General features: G+C 36.5%; 1 protein-coding gene across 2 annotated transcripts in view; it reads right to left on the reverse strand.

Annotated features, from left to right (window-relative positions):
- Positions 1 to 379: 379 nt before the first annotated feature.
- The window catches only part of AHI1 (Abelson helper integration site 1), a 91,889-nt gene continuing 71,160 nt past the window's right edge, over positions 380 to 21,108 (reverse strand). For both annotated transcript variants that reach the window (XM_008637859.2, XM_017739656.1), the window contains 5 exons: positions 19,415 to 19,480; positions 16,982 to 17,144; positions 15,454 to 15,554; positions 5,092 to 5,171; positions 380 to 1,546 (listed from right to left, as the gene is read on the reverse strand). In XM_008637859.2, coding sequence (XP_008636081.1) covers positions 1,309 to 1,546; positions 5,092 to 5,171; positions 15,454 to 15,554; positions 16,982 to 17,144; positions 19,415 to 19,480 — 648 coding nt within the window. In that variant the 3' untranslated portion in view covers positions 380 to 1,308. The remainder of the gene's footprint in view (positions 1,547 to 5,091; positions 5,172 to 15,453; positions 15,555 to 16,981; positions 17,145 to 19,414; positions 19,481 to 21,108) is intronic.

Raw genomic sequence — 21,108 nt, forward strand, 5'->3', positions numbered from 1 at the left:
GCTCCATGCACATACTCCAGGCAGAGCAAAGTTAGGACTGCTGGCAAATAACAACTACCAGTGGGCCAAAAAAAGAGTATTTGCTGCTGTGCTTTACTAGAAAGAAAAACGTTTACAGGTTTTTCTGGCTTCAAAACATGTGCAAGGAAGGTATTACAATATACAGCAACTAGTGCTCTGCATCTGGGTGCATTTCACACATCAGTGCCCACCATTGTTATTTTCACTTCTTTTTTTAATGGAATCAAGTGCCCTGTCTACTAAATAAGGGCTTTCTAATTTTATGTTATTTATTGCTTCAGAGGGGGAGGAGAAAGAATTTCCTAGCAGAGTAAAAATAAACTGGACATCATCAGCCAGAAAAAATACCAACACTAACTGATAGAAAGCGTTCTGTTTAATATAAAATATAAATTATTTAACACCGTAGATAATTAATGAATTCAATAGTAAAAGTTCACAAAATAATACTCAAGTAAAAAAATAGATTAATGATGCTTACAAGTGAATAAGGACTACAAGTAAAACAAACAGCACAGTTGGATATGAAATATTTCATTCAGACAAAAGAAAGTACATTTGGCAAGACTGCTGCCACAGCAGCCAGGAACTCTGACAAAACTGCAGTGAATCTTTACTATGTGCAGCACACCTCATTTGAAAAATATAACTGCCTGGAATTTGCAACACTAATATATTTTGATAAGAACAAGTAGTCCTACTGAAGACAGTGTAGTTGCATAGTTAGTTATTCCACAATTCCCTTCAGAGCTGCAAAATGCAGTCCAAACAGATACTAGATGTCAGGAAAATATTTTTTAAAAGCTTATGTTTTCAGGTACACCTTAATGTCAGCACTCCTTTGGTTTTTTACCATTCTGGACACTCTTCTATTTTACTTAAAGCATACTTTAAAATGCTAATTTAATAACTTACGTAGTGGTTGGGCTTGTTTTGCTCTAGACCACACTTTTTCACTTGATTCTCTGCTCCCAATGGATTGATCTACAGCCCACATAAATGCCTAAGTGAAGGTTTAATCAGATATCAAATTAGGAAACAAGGTATTTGACAGTTTCAGTTCTTTTCCAGTCCAGTGAGGAGCTGAACCTCCAAGTTATGTTGATTTCAAGGAACCCAGGGCAAAAGTCATCCAAAACTGGTTTGCACCATTGATAAGTCACAACTGGTACCATTTTGCATATTTAAGTATTTTAATTTCTTTGTTTGTTGTTAGTCCTAGAGGAGAGATCATAATTGCAGCCTTCAACATGTCTAATGAACATCACCCCAGTATTCAGAAATAAATTATGCCTCTGCGTCATGGCATTCGGGCTCAAAGGCAATATTTGTCCTTCCATTTGTGCTTAAGTTTGAGCCTCTTGCTGCCTTTTTCTTCTTCTTCTTCAATTCCACCCCATGGGATGTAGGTTCGTTTTCAACACCATTAGCTGTAACTGATGACAGAGGAGTATCGACACTCATTAAGTTGTGCTGATTTTCTCTCTCATTCCTTTGTATCCTTTTCTTCTTTTCCTTTGTACCTCTAGAGGAAGGTGGATATAAAAAGAGTAAAAGAAACACAAAGTTAGCCCAAATTTAGAGCTTTTTCCACCTACAGCTGATGTGTTAGAGCAATTGTCTGCCTACCCTCTTGAGCACAATGCTGAAACAACTACAAAAACTACTGTTCCACAGCAGAACAAAGACAGAAAAACCATGAAGACAAAATATGAGACCACTCCACTAGTCTACTTTTTATCATAGCATTGCTTTCAAAAGAACTGCTCATGATCTTAAAAATCAGCTCGTCTTGATCAATAGACAACAGATGTAATTAAAAAATACAAATTACCAGTCTCCTCCTCTCATAAAAGCAATTGCACTTGTTTTTTTTTTTTACTTTCCTAAGCTCAGACACCAAAATACTTACAATTAAGGAGACATTCCTGGTTTATTTATGCAACAAGAGTAAGACAGGCAGTCGAAGTATATAAGATTAGTTTTTCCATTTTAATTTGCCTGAATGAGGACAGTCAGAAATCACTTTAATGTCTATTTATGCTTATCAGCCTTCATACAGTGCCAAAAGGATCAGTCAAGTTCCTGTATCCCAGTTAATGCCTCTAACTGGTCTTGCACATGATGGCAGGGATTATGCAGATGTTACACCACTTCCACCATGAATTCCCACTCTTGGCAGAAGTTGCAACTTTCTATTTAACTATAAATACGTAACATTACTTCGACTCTAACCTTTCAAAGGAAGGTACTGTCTCTGTTAAAAATTTGTATTGTGCCTAGTACAAAGGGGTCTTGGTTTATGGCCTGAATTGTTATGTTTAATGCAGCTGAAACACATAAGCAAATGGATGAATCGAGACTGATGAATGTAATGTGTCTTTTCCACAAGTGCTGCACTGTTGATGATACTGTCCTAATGTAATCAGATTTTATAGATGAAAACGTTTACACATCAGCCTTGCTAATGAACTGATGAATATCTGCCTGTAGTTGGAAGGTGTTTTTAAGCTAAACTGTACACTTATGAATATGCAGATTGCTGCAGCTCTAGTACTGGAACATCCTAAGGAAAAGGTTCTGGAGTCTAAGACCCTCTGTGTTAGGATTCCTAGAACAATTTGAGAAGTACTGCTGCATGACAAAATTGGGATACAAAGTCATAATTATTCAGTGATACAAGTACCAATGTACCAAACCGAGTGTTCAGCTGGGTCTCGTGTAAATTATGCAGAGAGCAGTACCTAGTGCAGCTCAGCAAAACCACACAATGGGAACATGTCTAAGGACATAATGGCTGCACTGACAAGTAGCAGCTAATCATTAATATTCAAAGGGTAAGGTTAATATGCTATTTCCAATATAAAGCTACTCTAATTTTGAGAAGCAGTTTTTATCTTTTTATTATTTGAGCATCAGATGTGATGATGCATCAAAACTTAGATTAAAAACACTTAGCATCTAGAGTCTGCAGAAGACACATTAACTGTTTGGCTAAGATAAAAGTCTACTACCACCTTGTATAAAATTTGTTTTCCTATTGCAAAACCATATTTTCCACCCAGAAATTCTCAAAAAATAGACATTTTATAAGGACTTGCCATTCATGTTCTTTTAGAGCAGGTATTGTGACCATAGTGAACAATATTGTTCTAATAAGCAAGCCAGCAATCATTCATTTGGCTTAGTGAGTTGCGCAGGTGTTAAAGTTTCACTTCTCCATATCGAAAGTGTCTACTTGGCAACCACATCTCACTTGATTCTTATGAATTATGCAGTAAATAAATTTCATATCATATATGTCAATGTGACATGCATATTAAGTGTATTTCCACAGAAACCAGGAAAATAATAGTATTAGGTGGAGCAACTATTTAAGTACAGATTGGATTGGATCTCAAGTCATGTTGATATTGCTGTTAGATGCTGAAATATAAAACTTTTCCAGTTAAGATGGCAATACTTGCATGCATGTAAATTTTTAAGGATATTTCAAGACACATTGACTGCAGTGAGCAAGAAAACTACAATCCAGTCAGAGCCCTGGCAGGTCATGTTTTTTTTAACAGTAAAGTCAGAGTTTTAATGAAAAATAGGTAGCCATGATTCTGAACTGTTTTATTATCTGATCTGTGCTGTATAAATACCTATAAACAGAAATACTGAGAGTTTTTCAAACTAGTGGCATAAGCAGTATCAGAGGATCCTTTTCTCTTCTAGCTCTCAAAATAAGCTAACAGCTTGCAGTCTTTTGTGAAAAAAACCTGGTACATGTGGTCACTGCTTTGAAGTGCCATGACATGGAGCATGCATGAATTCAGACTGGAATCTCCATGATGCTCCTGCTCCCTATAGTTCAGGATGAGGGAGCACATTCTACTGACTCAAGCATGTAGGTGTCTTCTCTCACCTTTTTGAAATGTAACTGAAGTGAGTTTGGGGCTCTATGCCTTTGGTGTGACATATTCTCAGGATACCCTTAGTTTCCATTAAAATGAACATTTGTATTTGGTATGACTCAAAATTCTTGAATTTGCTTGTATCATTTGTGATTCCACACTTTAAATCTGGGGTCCCCTATTTTTCAGTGGATGCCCTGGAAAGGTCACTCAAAATAATTGTTTCCTGAAGTTCTACCAATGGAGTTGAGTCATCCCAAATTTTTGATACTGACTTCTAACAGACTGTGTCAACCGTCACAGTAACTGTGCTTTTACAGCATTTCCTTCCTTAATGTCTATGCTATCAGAATAGTTGTGCCCAAAATTCAACACTGAATTCTGTCAATGTGTAGTTGTACAGCCTATTTCTCATTGTACATGAGGGTTAAACTTTCCACTCACAATTTATTTTCAAATCTAGATACAGCTGGACAAACAAAATTCAGATTTAAAGGCAGGTTAAAATTAGGTATGTATCTGCATCTACAGCATAATGCACAGATTATTTATATGAGGAGGGAACCAGTCTGGAAAATGATCAGTGAAATAACTTTGCTTAGGTGACACATACAATAGCAAACATGGGAAGTATTTTCAGATATCAATTTTTGAAGCATAAATGGTTGCAATAGCTAGAGATATTGTGGAAGCTCTTGTTCAAAATGCTGAGAGCTTATCTGCTTACAGCTTTCACGCAACGCAGAGATACGATTTTTAAAAAATGCAAGTGTTAACATCAAAAGTGTTGCTGGCATCTTCTTAGAATGTGAAAACCCTTTGGAATTTACGTTAATTAATTATTAGAAGGTGCAAAAATAGTTTGCAGTCTGCAGCAATAAAATCCTAAGATAGCTAAGGGATGCCAGTGAGCAACCACATATCCCAGAGTTTTGATTGTTATGTACATTATAGTCCTTGGTCTTTATGTTCATATACACATGGAGATATGCATGTGTATATGAACTGTTATTTCCTTTGCATTTTGGGTGTGAAGCACTCTCTGACTGATCACCCAAAAGCTAACTTCTTGTTTTGCTTTAAAAAAAAAATAACCCTTCCAACATTTCTCTCAGTTTTCAAACAGCAGGTGGGAAATAACACTGCAATTTTTTAAGCATTTCTTGCTTACTGTGCTGCAGATGAGTCTCTATCTGTGTCATGTTTGGAGATAAATTTTAGGTCCCCTGACTTACTGGTGACTGGTGTCATCTGTAAAAGAAACAAAAAAAGCAGGAAGGTAAAAAGACGACAGACAACGGGGCCAACACATGTGCATAGAAAACCCACCAGCTTCCTGAATAAGGAGAGAATATACCACGTTTGAAAAAGAATGTCTATCAGCCATAAAATGTTAACTCCTATGTGGTTACAAACAAGGAAACAGTGCCCTGCTATAAAAAAAAGCTACTTGCAAATAAAAGAAAGTTTTCAGGTATGTGTAGAAACAAGAGGTTATGAATCTGCTTGAAGCCAGCTTAAAACACACACTGTCTTAAAAGAATTGTTGTTTGTGCTACTACCAGTGAAAAAGCAGAATGCTAAAAAGCCTTCTTATTGCATAGTTTTCACAAGGAAAACCTATCTTCTTTAAGCCTGCAAGTTTAATTCAAAAGCAGTTCAAATCACGCCAGGTGACCTTGTAATTCTGAGCTAGAAAGATTCCCCAAATCTGGAAAAGTAAATTCTCTCATTTCCCAAGTAATTAGTACAACTTGCAAACAAACTCTCTACAAACAAACCTCTTCTAATTCTAAAAGGTCTCATACTTCATGAAAGAATTCCCATAAGGAAATGTGAGTGTCCTCCCTGAGTCTTCAGGGACAGGTTATTTTATTAGTTTAATATTATTTTCTACTGACTTAGAATAAACAGGATCAAGCTCCCATTGACTTACTGAATTCATACATTTACACTGCCCACAACAACCATGTTCAAACATTAGTCATTAGAATTAGTCTGCTGTAAAAACACAGATTGCTGGATTAGTTTGGACAAAAGTCAGCCTATTAGAATACAATAATGTAGCATTGACAAGGCTAGGAAGAAAAATCATCTACTTCACACACAAAATCCTTGTTAATACAGTAATAAACTTGAGACTAAGTAAATGGTAAAAGTAAACACAAAAGAAGGAAATATAATACCACTGATATGAAAATACAAGGGAGTGTTGTAAAGGGAATGACTCCAAGTAATTAATACTTCCTTCAGCATTTATAACCTCATGGTTCCTTGCCATACACAATCATGAATTCACTTTGTTTGCAGTCAAAACAAATTCTTTTTCAGAAAATCCTGTGTGAATGAGTCAAATCATTTTTAGCCTCCTTTTTGAGTAAATATTACAGAATCTTCTCACTGTACTAATACTATAATCAAATATGAACCATTCCAAAGAACAATAGAGTAGAATTCCCTAAAGTGCTACTACAGAAGACTGACCTCTTATAAAAAACAGACTAAGATTTTTAATACTTTCAGACACCTAAACACCCAAAATTATCCTTGTTTTACAGTTAGAAGATTAAAGTATCCACTAAATTTAGCTGCTTAACTGAAAGCTCTTATGATCTGTTTTAAAAGCAACTCATCACATAGCCTTTCATATATTAAAGCACAGCTTTTTAGTATGAGTACCAAGGAAAGAAGAGCACACAATTGGAGACACTCAAATAGCTGCGTTCACCTCACATGGCAACTCATGAGAATTCCTAGGTCTGTGAAGACGGACTCCCAACACTCCACAGTACTGTGTGTGACAGATTTCTTACTTTATTCCTACAACCTTTCAAGCATGTAACAAAGGAGGAACTAGATACTAGATCTGTTTGAAGCAGATCTCGCTGCCACTGCCTCCTTTTGTCTGTTCCACACACCTTCGTGTCCCTCTTAGCCTACTCCTTGACCTACTTTTCCCATCCTAGTGATGTAAGAAGTAGCAGTACTGAAGAAACGAGGGGAACAGTGGCAGATGCACAGAGGCAGTGCAGGAGCTGGTTAAGCAAGGGGATGCAGCATCAGGAGGAAGAAGTGAAGGCTGGGAAAACAGGCAGGAAGTATTTGGCTAAGGAGGTGTGGGAACACACTGGGAACTCACTAAGGACATATCGATGTAAGGAGCAATCCAGGCAGGGAAGGCTGGAGTATGGAGGAGCTGAAGAGGCTGTTGATCTAATCTTTGTCCATTTCTAAACCTCTCCACCACTTATTATGCTTGAGCAGATCTCCCATGAAGTTCCAAACAGCTCTGCACTATCGTCACTGCTTCTGTATTAAGATGCAGTAAAGCTGGTGTTGGAACAGGCATGGTGAGAGCCATGACTCTCATCCAGATCGCAGAGCTTAAATACTAATATTGTATTACTAGGGCAGTGTTTGCTTTAAAGAAAAACACCCTAATGTTTCAGATACTTATGAATATTTTTCTGATCACAAGACCAAATACTGAACACTGTATAAAAAATGAGCTCCTTTGCAGAGTGCCACTAATGGTGTTCAATTTTGCTGCTATGTTCTAATTCTCCCCGTTTGTGAGATCCAGCCCACCATAAGGAGAAGAGAACATTAGTTCATGTCAACTGTAGAAGCTTGGATTTTCTCAAGTTTCTTTTGCTTTATGATCATAGGAATTGTAATAAAATATGTATTTTTCTTTCCTAAAGGGCTTGCTTGCTTTACAGTTCTTTTATTTTATCCTGAAGTTCTCTCTTGCTTGCAACATAAGAAGCAACCTAGGCAATATAAATAAAAGCAAAATACACAAAAAGCATATCAAGTTCCTGATCCCTGCTGTAGAATCCATAGCAGTAAATCAAGCACTAAACCCTTATTGTGCAACTTGTGGGACCAATCAGGTATTTCAGAACACACTTTCTAAAAGAACCTGAAGCAGAGGGCATCTAAAGGAAATACTAGGGACAAAGTCTCATCCTAAGTCTACATCTTTGGAGTGCTTTCCTCTAGGCTGTGCACAGTTGGCCCTAAGACTGATGGTCTGCAGAGGTTCTCTGGCAGACTAAGAAGTAGATGGACAGAATACAGTGGTGTGGGAAATCTATTCAGATGATTCAAGCCATGACAGTAAATGAGTTTGCTCTGTAGCCTACAGAGGAACTCTCCCATAGAAGCTGTTTCTACAGAACTTGATCTAATTAAAAATTCATTGGATCACAGATGGCAAGAATGAACATGTTTCTGATGCCTTTTCAGATGTGTCTTTAGGACACTAGACTCAGTATTAGGTTTGTATTTTGTTTTCAATTACGCAGTCCATGGATAAAAGATTCACAGCCATGTATTTAACTCCCCAAAACTATGCCAATGCCTGCTGTCAAAACTGTTCTAACAAGTCAAGTTTGGGGGAAATGTTGTGACACCACACCACACTCATCATTTTCTTTCCTGCTATTCTGCACCCGTCCACACATTTCCCCATTAAATGAACAACTGGCAGAGGCCTTTGCTAGCAGAATTACATGTACTTCTTTTGCCTTGACCTTCCTATTTAAAATGCAATTAACTTACAATTGCTTTTCCCCCTCCCTAGTGTTTTTAAAGAACAAGCCTATCTAAATCAGACTCACCATGTTCTAGCCCTTATATCTAACAGTATTAGCTTAGTTGTGAGAATCTAGCAGCACTGTGGCTCTGTATACAAGAGACACATTGGCATGAATTTCTCTCTTTTGCATAAAAGGGAAAAATCTGTTGGGTGAAAACTGTAGTCATGGCTTAACACTAACAAATACTGCATCTCAGAAATGAAATCCACTATATGAGCTTTTCAGGGATAACAAAAGGAGGAGGAAGAGTGGGGAAAAGACACTTGAGATTGAAACAGTATGTTTTAGAACACCTGTTTCCAGTCCTGCAGCCTTGGGCTCTGGGAATTTATATGGGGTCACAGCTTTGCATCAACATTTGCATAAAAATAGTTCAATTCTCTTCAGAAAGAGGCTATGAGGACCCAAGGAGAAAAATGGGGAAGGGAGAAGTTAGCTTTCTCCTGAGACAATATGTGTCACTCAACAGCATTTTTAGTTCTGCTTGACCAATTCAGTGGCTCAGTCTGATTCCTCTGATCTTTAAACAGACTGGTCACCTACAGAAAATGTCTATGCATGAAATTTCACCTTAACTTTTTTCCCCCAGCAGGTATTAATTTGGTTGTAAACCAGATACCTTCTCTTTCAATGACTCAAATAATACTATAGACACAGGCATAAGTATTTTTGAGACAGAACACGTAGCTACCAGTTTACAAATAAAGTAGCACCACACATGCTTAAAGAGAGAGTAATTCAACTTGCAGGAGCAGTTGACAGGCTGGAGGGAAGGGATGCCATCCAGAGGGACCTTGAGAAGCTCGAGAGCTGGGTCTAAGCAAACCTCATGAAGTTCAACAAAGTGAAGTACAAGGCTCTACAGCTGGGTTGTGGCAATCCTAGGCACACCTACAGGCTGGGCAGAGAAGTGGTTAAGAGCAGCCTTGTGGAGAAGGATTTGGGGGTGATGGTTGATGAAAAATTCAACATGAGCCAGCTGGGTGTGCTCACAACCCGGAAAGCCAAACAAATCCTAGTCTGTATCCAAAGGAGTGTGGCCAGCAGGTCATAGGAGGTGATTCTGCACCTCTACTCTGCTCCTGTGAGACCCCACTTGGAGCTGGAGCAAGTCCAGAGAAGGGTCACAAAGTTGATAAGGGAACTGGAGCACCTTGCTTACAAAGACAGGCTAAGAAAGTTCGGGCTGTTCAGCCTGGAGAAGGTTGAATGGAGACCTCATAAAACCTTTTGGTATCTGAAGGGGGCCTACAGGGAAGCTGGAGAGGGACTCTTTGTCTGTGTCCTGATTTCAGCCAAGGCAGGCTGAAATTTTGTGCAACAGCTGGGAGGGGCATGGCCAGGATCCAGATGTGATAGGACCTCACATCATTGCCAGGGATAGGGGGAGAAGGACTTTTGGAGAAGGGTGTTCCTTCCAGTCAGAAACTAGGTGGGGGGAAGCCATCTGGCACTAATTTATTGTAGCAGGCTCCACAGTGAGCATTTCTGGATGTGAATCACTCTCTCTTTTGTACACTTTTGTTATTAATATTACTACTGTTACTGTTCATTTTCTTATCTCATTGCTGTTTACAGTAAATTGTTCTTATCAAAACCCACGATCTTCACCTTTTGTGCCTCCAATTCTTAACTTCATCCCAGCACAGTGGAAAGCGGGGGAGGAAGCAGGAGCAAGAGAGGGGTGTGTGGATCGGGAGAGCCTCGATGGGGGAACTGAATTGGGAAGTACCATTCCTAAACTACAACAGCCTGTAATGATAGGACAAGGAATAATGGGTACAAATTGAGAGAGGGGAAATTTAGGTTAGATATTAGGAGGAAATTTTTCACTGTGAGGGTGAAGAAACACCGGAGCAGGTTGCCCAGGGAAGTTGTGGATGCCCCACCCCTGCCAGTGTTCAAAGCCAGGTTGGATAAAGCCTTGAGCAACCTGGTCTAGTGGGAAGCATCCCTGCCCATGGCAGAGGGGATTGGGACTAGATGATCTTTTAGGTCCATTCCAACCCCTTCATATTTCATGATTCTAATTCAAACAGTACAAACTGCATTTTAAAGGAAAAACAGAGTACCAAGAAATAGGAAACTAAAGAACTCAAAAGCTGAAATATGTTGATGTTGGGTAAGGATTAAGAAAAATAGCCCATTCCTCATAGATGGTGCCATAGTAACATTTCCTTCAGATGAATGATTTCTTAAAGAGTAATCAAAGTCATTACTACTTCAAAAGTAGGTTTGTAAAGATATATCTATTTTATAATCTATTCAACAATTTATGTGGAAGACTACACAGCAGCTTTGCAGACTGGTTCTAGAAAAGCACAGTTTCTGTCAGCCCAGATGTCAATACCTTCAGAAACAGAGATCTGTAATCACATTACCAAGGAATGAAGCTCAGAATTATGAACTTCACTATAATACATTCTAATTCAATTGAATATCACCTTTTTTCATATCTGCTCTCTCTGAACCTTGAAAATGAACACATTCCATAGTGTGTCAAAAGTCTTCAGCTCTATTGACTGCAGGAGTTTCATTGTATTAATTCCATAGTGTTTCCCTCATTAGCATAATCACATCTTCCTATTTCCCCTCTCCTCTTCCTAAAAGATAATCATTCTCTGAAGTGTTCCCCAGTAACCTGAAGAAAGGTACCATTAATGGAGAAAATAGAAAAAGCACAAACTATAAACCAGAAGTTTTTGATGAAACTAATAGAAAAATTTCTAGCTATTATTTTTGAAATATGGAACAAGTTTTCTATGCTTTTTAAAATTTAAGATTAAATAAATAAATTTTAAGCCCATAAAATCACCCACATTTCCATAGCTCAAGCCCAGGGGAAAAGCAACAATTGCTTGGCAGGTTAGTTTCAGGCACACTGGGCTAAGTATTCACAAAGTCTGACAACAACCTCCTCTAGGGGAAGAAGAGTGAGACCATGAATTATTTTTCTGAACACTGATAATCCCAAACTTTGTTTAAATATACATGGAACCAAGTTTTGATGACCTTTGGGTAGATCATTCAAATTGTGCAACAATAATGTGGTTCTTGCCAGTAAGCCTTTTCTTTTATTTTCTATTTTACATCTTGGCATTGTTTTCCGAAGATAAACGTACCAGAAAGAATACTTTCTTACACTTTTAATGGAAGTTTTAAATTTACTGTTTTGTTTTTGTCTATTACTACTTCCTACTATTCTCATGTAACATGGAATTGCATACTTCATATTCAGAATCCAGTTACCTGCATTTCATGTAGTGAGTGGCAGGCCATTGAATTATAAAGCATGTTCGCAAGATCTTATAGCCAGCAGAAAATTTCTGATTAAAAAAAAAAGACACTCTATTGACTTTGAAATGTTTCTGATTGGCCAAAATTTTGCAAACCCCACATTCTGGTTTCTAATAGAACCCTATCTGAATTCCTGTCCTTCATCTTAAGGAACTTGAAAACAACACATTAACTGGAGCAGCCAGATGATAAATCCATCTCTATTTCTTGGAATTCTTCATCAATGCAGCAAGACTTTCACTCCATGAAATTTCTATTGTCAGTTTACATGCATGTTGTAATTAAAGATGATTATGACCTAATTTTGTGGCTTAGGAGTTAAGTAACTCATAAGGCAGGAAAACAAGGTTTGCATAAAATTATTATGTTATGAATGCAAAACTGATGGTAGAAAGTATTTTGAAAGAAAGTTCTTTGAACTAAAGCTTTTCTAAAAATTATTTGCAAAGATTAATATTGGATCTTAAGTATTACACCCTCTTGTAATGTTAATAATTCCACTTTATTCACTCATAAAGCTCTGACAATTAGCTAGATATGCATGTGTAATATCTGCAGTTGGAAAACTATTTTTAATTAGACTATCTGGTATTCTCAGTAATTAAAACCGTAGTCATAGTCAATATTTTAAGTGCTTATTTAGTCTTGAATGATAGCAAAATCTCACAAGTAATTGCTATGATGATTTTCATAGTAACTGTTTTGCAGTCTTAACAGTGCTAAACATTTGAGTAATCCTCAAAGACACCCAGAAAGAACAATAAATATAGCAGACCTAGGTATAACGAAGAACTTGGGAAAACATGTTTGTGTCCAAAAAACAAACACAATCAAAAAATTAAGTTATATTTTCCTGCTTGTGTCAACAATTTAAGAAACAACTTAATTACTCCATAAATATTTTTGGATTAAAAATATTAAAGCTTTTCTTCCAAAGCAAAAAAAAACCCCAAGAAACACAAAACACAGAGTATTACAAAGTAATGGTTTTTCTTATTTCCCATATAAAGGAAATTGGCATTTCCCTTCATTGAGTCTTATAATGAAAAAAAATGAAAGGAATAGGAAGAAGAGTTGCTGTGTCACTGCTGCAAGACAGGAACTGCCATAACCGATGAGCCCCCTCAGTGGTCACCTTAGCAGTTTTGTCTCAGAAGCCTCTGCCTAAATTGCCTAAAGCCAAAGCCCTGCACAAGTTTCATTCATTCTGGCAAACAGCTGAATGACAAGTTGTTTCTCCTATGCAGAACTCTGCAGCTTTTGTAAACCTATTACACTTCAAGGCATCGTAAGTCTTACAGAGATTTGATTCATCATTTGATTCAACTCACTATCTTCTTGATGGTTTATACGGTCCTGATGTGACTTGAAATTAAAATAAATCCTCCACATCGTGTTTCCCAGTCATTCAGATGCTTTTGAAATCTCAGTCATTACCTCAGCCTAAAACGTGTTATTAAAGCAATTAATCCCTAAGCATACTCATGTAAGAGTGTCCTGTAGTAGTTGAGCTCACCAGGGTAACTAAGCATGGCCTAAACAAAAATTTCCTTCTACTGATAGTAGATGTGTTCCATTCCAGCTTAATGCTCCCTGATCTCGTTTAACAGCAGAAGGAAAGAAAAATAAAAGAAAGAAGAGTGCATTGACTTCACATCAGGTACTACTATGTACACTCTCTTCACTGCTCATTCTTTGCCAGTTTAATATATAATTTTTAAATAATTTTAATATAAACCCAATAATTTTATATAAATTATAGGATTTTATATAATAATACAAGATATTATATTATTATCGATTAATAATATATGATATAATTTTTTCCAGGACCTGTTTCATAACCTTCCTCTGGACTCTTTTATGATTTTGTAGTGCCTTTGGCTGCTGTGCAAAATAAAAAGCAATTTTATTATATTTGCTTGGTTTTGGACTGTTAATGTATATTTGATTAGTTATATCCTTTGAATATCTGTAGGTACTATATAGACTACTACAAAATTCCAACTAATTATTTAACATGCAGTTAATTTAACTCAAGGTACAAGCAGAATTTGAGTAAAGAGCATTTGAATTAAACATTATTAAAACTGAGTGTTACTAAAACAAGTACTACTAGTAATACAAAAACTAGTGTTAGAAAAGTATGTCAACCACAGACACTTGAGAAATTCTAAGCAATCAAAACTAATTAAATGTTGCTTCTCACAAAGCTGAATAACAAATATTGGTTGCAAATGTTAGTAACTGTAGTTGGTGTACATAAAAGTATTTTGATACAGTAAATTTACTAGATTCCTACCAGATTAAAACAGAAAAAAAGATATGGATAACAATGACCAAGTCTAACAACAGTAGCACTTGTCTCTCTTCTAATCTAGATATGAGTGAAACTGGGTGATTATAACAACATATTCCCTCTGGGATATTCTCCTTGCCTCTAGCAAAGTAGACAATTAATGAAAGAAATCTTCAGTAATGTAATTTTTTCCATATTTATTCTAGTCTGCCTTTACAGAAGCATCTAGAAGTAATGCACCCTTGTCTTTCCTGGACAATGGTTTGGCTAGGAGTTTCTCAGCTACAAAGAGGTAAAGGATACTTCAGATTAATTATTACTATTCAGTGTAGTGATTTATTCCATTTTCCAAGTATAGTTAGGAACAAAACACTTCGTAATTCGATTTATAGCAGTTGGCTTCAAGAAGGCAGCTGGCTTCAACAAGATCACCAAGTGAGTAATCTGTACTCTATAATTTATTAAATGCTACCTCTCTATATTCACTGACTAAAAACAGAAGCTGCATAAAAAAGGTCAACAGAAATAGCCTTGAGTGTTTTAACCTTGAACACTGCAATGTCTTTTCTAGCCTAAATAATTCTATGATTCTATACACTACGGAGCAAAGAACAGATCAATCATCTGAGAAGAAGTCCCCAAAAGTTGCAACTGAGCAACATAGAATATGTTCAGAGTCTTCCAAATCAGACACAAAATACTGGATTCAATTTTAGAAAAGTACATGGAAAAGTCAAATAATTTAAAAGAAATCTGAACACCACTTTTTAAGTAGTTGTGTTAGTACCATTTCAGTAAACGAACAGTTGTGGAAAGCCATGCTTTAAGACAATCATCAGTCTTATTTCATGGAAGGGAAACATAAGCATGCAAAGTTTCTAATCTCCTGGAGAAGTGAGTGTCAATTGACCTGCTTTGCACATAGCAGAATCTCTAAAGGTGAGGTAAACATCAAATGTCTATTTTTTCCTGGACTGAAAACTGGGCCCTGTTTCTTTGTTCTTCTGTACATACTGTATATTCTGACTAACTAAAATCACAGAAACAGGAATGCTTATGCACACGTAACTTCTGCAAACTTGGGGTCAATGGGAGATTTGCCACTCATTACAATGGTGCAAGTAAGCAGAATATCTAATTGCCACATGATGGAACAGCTGATTCCACACAAGAGAAATATTAAACTTCTGCTGAAAATCTACCTGCTTGCCTGGAATGAGATGTACACACGAGAAATTTTTACATAAAGCATCAAAAATTAACACAGTCCATGTGGCACACAAAAGACATAACCTACCGCTACTTACACAATCCTTCCTTCTCAAATTATTACCTTATCTAGAGTCAGAGAACCTTCTTCTGCTTCTGTTGGTCCTTCTGGTAGGAGAGGAGCAGAATCTGGTACTAATCCTGAAGGCTGTTCTTCATATTCTTCTGAAAAGAGGAACCATAATTCTCCATTATTAGAGCTATGAAAGAATTTATGTGAACCACCATGACATTACAATCTAACCAAAAACAGGATGTGAACGAAAACAGGTGAAAAATGTTTGAAGGCAACTGTTGTACAAGAATTTATGAAAATTCTCCCATAAACCTTTATTTATACTCGTAAGTTTAGATTTAAATGTGATTTATATGTTCATTATTGTATAAAGGCATTCAAACATTTACCTAAGAACAAAGTCCATACTGTTAGCAAGCAGGTGATACGTAACAAATGTATCATACACATTTCTTTTGATTCAATAATAGGATGATCACAAAATGAAATAGCAAATTATATACCAGAGATTTTATTTCACAGTTGGACAACTGCCTCAAAAATTTTGTTTACTTTTTTGTTGTTGTTTGTTTTTCAGAACATTTTTTTTAAGGCCTTCACTGAAGACTCTTCCTACAGACTTCTCTCTGGGTTTTATTGCAAGGAGGAAAGGCAGGGGAAAATGCAATGGATGTACAAGGAGAAGGCAAAAGGGAAGGGCATAGTAATTCTAATTAACTTCATCAAGTGAGAACGGTGTTATCTGCAAGTGTTTTTTAGGAAAAGAGGCTTAAATACTAGATTTCACTTTAAAGACATAGGGAGGAACTAAAAAATGGGGGAAACCATCTTGAGAAATTTTGGGTTAAAAGATTTCTAAATACCAGTATAACTGATAGTTTGATAGTTTAGGAAAGCAAATAATTTCTTGTACTATGCAACCACAGGCTGTGTCCACAAGCTGAATATTTACAACTGCCAGCACACTGAGCATCTTTATAGCAGTGGACTTAGTAGGATTGCTTCCTATGTTATTTGTTCAGATTCATCTAGGTTTGTCTGTAATCAGTTTAATCAAAACTGTTTTAATGAAAAGAACCTGGTAGCAAGTTCAATGCTCAGATGTGAGATCTAACCATTACCATTCTTTTAAAACTTCATACTGAAATCCAGTTATTTGGGAACTGAACATTTTCCATTAGAGCAGGGGAAAATTAAGAGTCTGTACGAAAGCTAGATCTAATGGAAATTGCCTAAGAGAAAACCAAGATGTTTGTGAAATGCTCTGATGTGTCCTAAAACATTGCCAAGCTGGGCCTGAATTAGGTGGCTCTGTGTTAGAAGAGACAAGGGATCAATCCAGCTGACAAATAATTAAGTCAGTAATAAGCTGACTTATTCCATAAGCTGGAATGTTTAACCAAGTGCAATGGTTAGCTAACTTTACACAAATTTTGCACCACAATAAGTCATCATTATGCCACGTGTGTACTACATAAATTCCTATCTTCAGAACAATAAGCAGAACAGCATGGTAAAATCTTGGAGCATCAGTTAAACCCACACCGGTATACCAGGAAGACAGCAGTAAACTTACTTTCACCAGCCACATAATTAGCTGGAAAATAGCCTTGCTGTCCATTTGCTAGGCTGCCAAACCACCAGTTATCATTATCTTTGTATAACACTTGGATAATGTCACTGCGATGGATGGTTAGCTCATCTGATCGATGCGCTGTGTAGTCATAAAGAGCCACTACCTAAAAGAGAGATAAGAGCACCACAGCTTTATCACAACCATGCCACAGAGAAAAAAGCGCAACATTCACTTCCTCTTGCAGAAAAGCAGCTGAAACCAAAGCTCCACTTTGGTAAAAGCTGAGGCTGCCTCAAGTTTTGCTAATGGGATCAGGGGTGGTGGGAAAGCAGCAGGAGAGGCAAGATAAAGGACTGTGGGATTGCAGAAATGGTTAAGAACATTGAATTCACTAAGATTAGCTTCAAAACAGCAGCTGTTAGTTTTATAAGCAATTTGCTTGTGAAGCAAAAGGGAAAAAAAAAAAGCTTCATACAGTCACTTTCTCAGAACTGTTACACCACCTTCAGATCCCATTCTCTGTGTGCTCATGAAGCATATGTGTTTGAATAAATACTTCAACAGTATGACAGCTTTAACCAAGGAAAAATTTAATACAAAAAGACATTGAAAACTTTTGCTTTGATCACTCCATTTTTTCTTGTTTTGTTTTGTTTTGCTCAGAAATAAGCATTTGGATGTACAATTTTATAAATTCCTGCAAAAATACATTTATATTACATTTCATGTAATGAATTTATTTGACAGTGAAACACAGTGCAGCTATACTTTTATGAACAAGAGTACTAAGAGTCATCAGCACTATGCATACTGCATATAATAAACTACTAGAAGCCTGATTTCTACCCTGAATATGAAAATATCAAGTACAATTTCTTATTTATCTCCTATGCCCTATGAACAAAAATCTGTCCTAGTGAACTCTGAGCAGAAAAGCACGAAAGGAAAACAAATAAACTGAAAAAATAAGGGAATTGCTCACTTCCCTCATCACAAGTGAAGAGCAAAATTATGACCTATTTTACACACAGAGTGCTGCTTCCCTACCTACAATCTTCACCTCATATTTCTCTACAAAATTTTAAGTGGAGGTCAGAAATGGGGATCATTAGGAGCAATAGGAGGGTTAACAGAATTGAAGGAGCCAGCAAAGTTATTTATTACTCATTACTTTTTTATTACTCATGCATGCATTTAAATTTTCGGACTGCTGAATTCCACAGTGCTTTTTATATTTGTATTTCTGCTTTGAGCAAGATGACCTGGGAGTTGTGTGTGTAAAAATATAGCCAATGTCACTTGCATTTTCATAATTCCATGCCACCAATTAAACAGATTAAATCAGTTATGAATGGGAAAAGATGGAAACGATTCTACCACTGTAAATTTTACGTGGCAATTTGTGAGATGGTCAGCACCAAAGAATTAGTATCACCACAGTTTTCAGTAGACAGGAAACTTACCTAAATATGCATTCAGCAGTCCTGAATTTACATAAAGAAGCTAAACAATGAAATGTCCTTTATCATAACTCTCCTCCCTGCATTAGGAAAGCTAACAGTAATTACTGGTGATGCTGGCAGTACAGAAATATGAACTGTAGAACAGAACCAAACTAAACCACACTAATGAGCGCCATGTCCAGTAAGAGGTGCTCTAACAGTGCCCACTTCAGTTAAGCGACAAGTTCATGAAAACCATGAGGTCACTTACAGTAAAAAACCCCCAAACCCAAAAAGGAATGTAGGAATGCAACATTAATTACTTGGCAGCATGAAGAACAATGAAAGGCAGAGCAACAGCCACTTTGTTTTGCAGTATCTTTTGTAAGACACTTCTGGTGCAAATTTTGTGTTTTCTTGAAAAAATTACAAAAATTCAGTCACATGGAAACTGCCGCAAATAGTTCAAAACATTTAAGCAAGTTCCACTGTCTGCCTCTCTGAAATAAGAAATTAATATACCAATGTGTCCTGTAATACAACTGGTTTAGTAAGCCTGACAATTTAAATAAAATGCTGAAATTGCCACTATATTCTCTGTTGACATATGATCAGAAAAATGACCATAACAGGATATAGGAAATGCACCTCAGAACCAAAGAAGAATGTAAACCACTCACAATTACACCTAAAGCAGTGGACTTACTTCTGGTGTGACACTCAAAAATTTGTCAAGTTCTATTTGGGTCCAAGTCCAGGCAAAAAATAAAAAAATCTATATTCAACAAAATTTTACGAAATTATTTTTCAAGATTGATATAAACCCAGCAGTAATGTAGTTATCCAGTTATGAACGTCTTTGTAAGAATTACAAAATCTACAGTAGGAAAAATAATGTCCTTGGGATCATGCTAAAAAAAGGGCACGCTTTCTAAAGCAGATACAGCGTAACAGGTACAGAACATATTGCAAAAAATTACATAATACTTACTGTCTCTTGCCCGGGTGGACAACTGTTTCCTCCTCCCACTCCCAACGCAGTCAGGCTGTCATAATTCTAGAAGAATAAATTATTTTAAATTTTAATATGAAACATTTTGCTAAATTACAATTGTTTTTCATTTCTCCTGTAAGGCAGTAAGAATTATCTGCAACAAAATGCTTTTTATAAAAAAGAAAAAGCAGAAGTGATGTTAAGCAACACTGAGTAATATTGGCTATTGGCTGGTAGATGTTTAGAAGAAGATATTAAATTTTTCAAGTATGTACACTGCATTAAAGACACAACTGGGCTAATGACTATGCAGTCCAAGCTTGTTTGCATTGCAAACACTACAGCAGACATTTAAGAAGTTGTTGCAGTGAACTTTACCTCTGAACCAGTATGCAAAAGATGCCACTTCCATATAATGAAGAATTTCAGGTTGGTCTTAATAACCAATACTTTCCATTTGATTCTAATTGTTCTATCCTTACCACTTGCTCTTCAGACTTTCAATGAATTCAAAAGAATAATAGGTATATAATGCAATAATCAGGATAAGCCTGCACCTTAAAAAAAATTAATTTCTGTAAAATAATAGAATGCTTAAACTGAAAGAAGATTCAGAATAATTATTAAAATTAGCAGAGGAACGACAAACTAGGAAACAAAAAGGAAGAGCTGGAAGTCCTTTGCTGGTATTACTTATTTTTTTTCCAATGGTCTATCTTCACAAAGGGAAACCAGTTTCCCCTCAATTTTGTGTGCATCAAAGGATACATGCTACCATACAGAATAGAAATATTACACAGCAATTAAAATATTTTAGAAGAGTCAAACATGTGCTTTGTGAAGTCAACATTTCCACCTCTAACAGATATACTGCGTTATAACTCTTTTAATTTGAAAATTTTAATCCAACATACTTCATCTTTTTCATATTTTACAGCCACTCCTTTATCTGTCTTTTTCATGAACTTCTTTATCTTACTTCTGCTTTTAAAAAATATATCTAAAATGTATTGTTCTTTTTATTTTCAATGTTTGGTTTGGTTTTTTTTTTTTATTATGGTGGTCCTAGGAACATCATTACAAATTACAGAGAAAATCCTTGCAAATCCTCAGTAGAATAAATGCCATTCTTGAAAACAGGGACTCTTGCCCTCAGTGTTGTTTTAATAATTTAGTTGAACTTATCCCATATGGGAAAGAAATCACTGACTGTCCTGAACTCCATCCAGTCTCCAGATTGTTTTGGTACTGTCTCAGTAGTTACAGACACACACAGCAATTACAGATGAACTCAGTACAAAAGTGAACAGTTGCACTCATTTTTTATCATCTACCCAAATATCTAAGCCTACCACCTAAAGAGTTCTGAATAATTATGTACATGCACAGAAGGAAAAAAAAAAGTGTAACTGCCTGATTTGATAAACAAATTTTGAACAAAGACTGGTGGAGCTGCAGTTCAGAGTACACAGCTTGTTCAGTGGTCTATTGGTAGTCAGCACTGCAGTACAGGTTTCAGCTAATTCTCATTTTCCATTCTCAAGGTTAAGAGAACTGTGCAGGCAATGTGCTTAGCCTGTGGGATGGGAGTGCCTCCTGTTGCTCAAAAATGATTCATCAGAATTATTAGCAGTATTATTTAGGTATCTAGTTCAGGTACTCATATTGCCCCATTATTATGTCTCAATCTG

Source organism: Corvus brachyrhynchos, unplaced genomic scaffold, assembly GCF_000691975.1.
Source record: "Corvus brachyrhynchos isolate BGI_N302 unplaced genomic scaffold, ASM69197v1 scaffold14, whole genome shotgun sequence".
Taxonomy (NCBI): Eukaryota; Metazoa; Chordata; class Aves; order Passeriformes; family Corvidae; genus Corvus; species Corvus brachyrhynchos.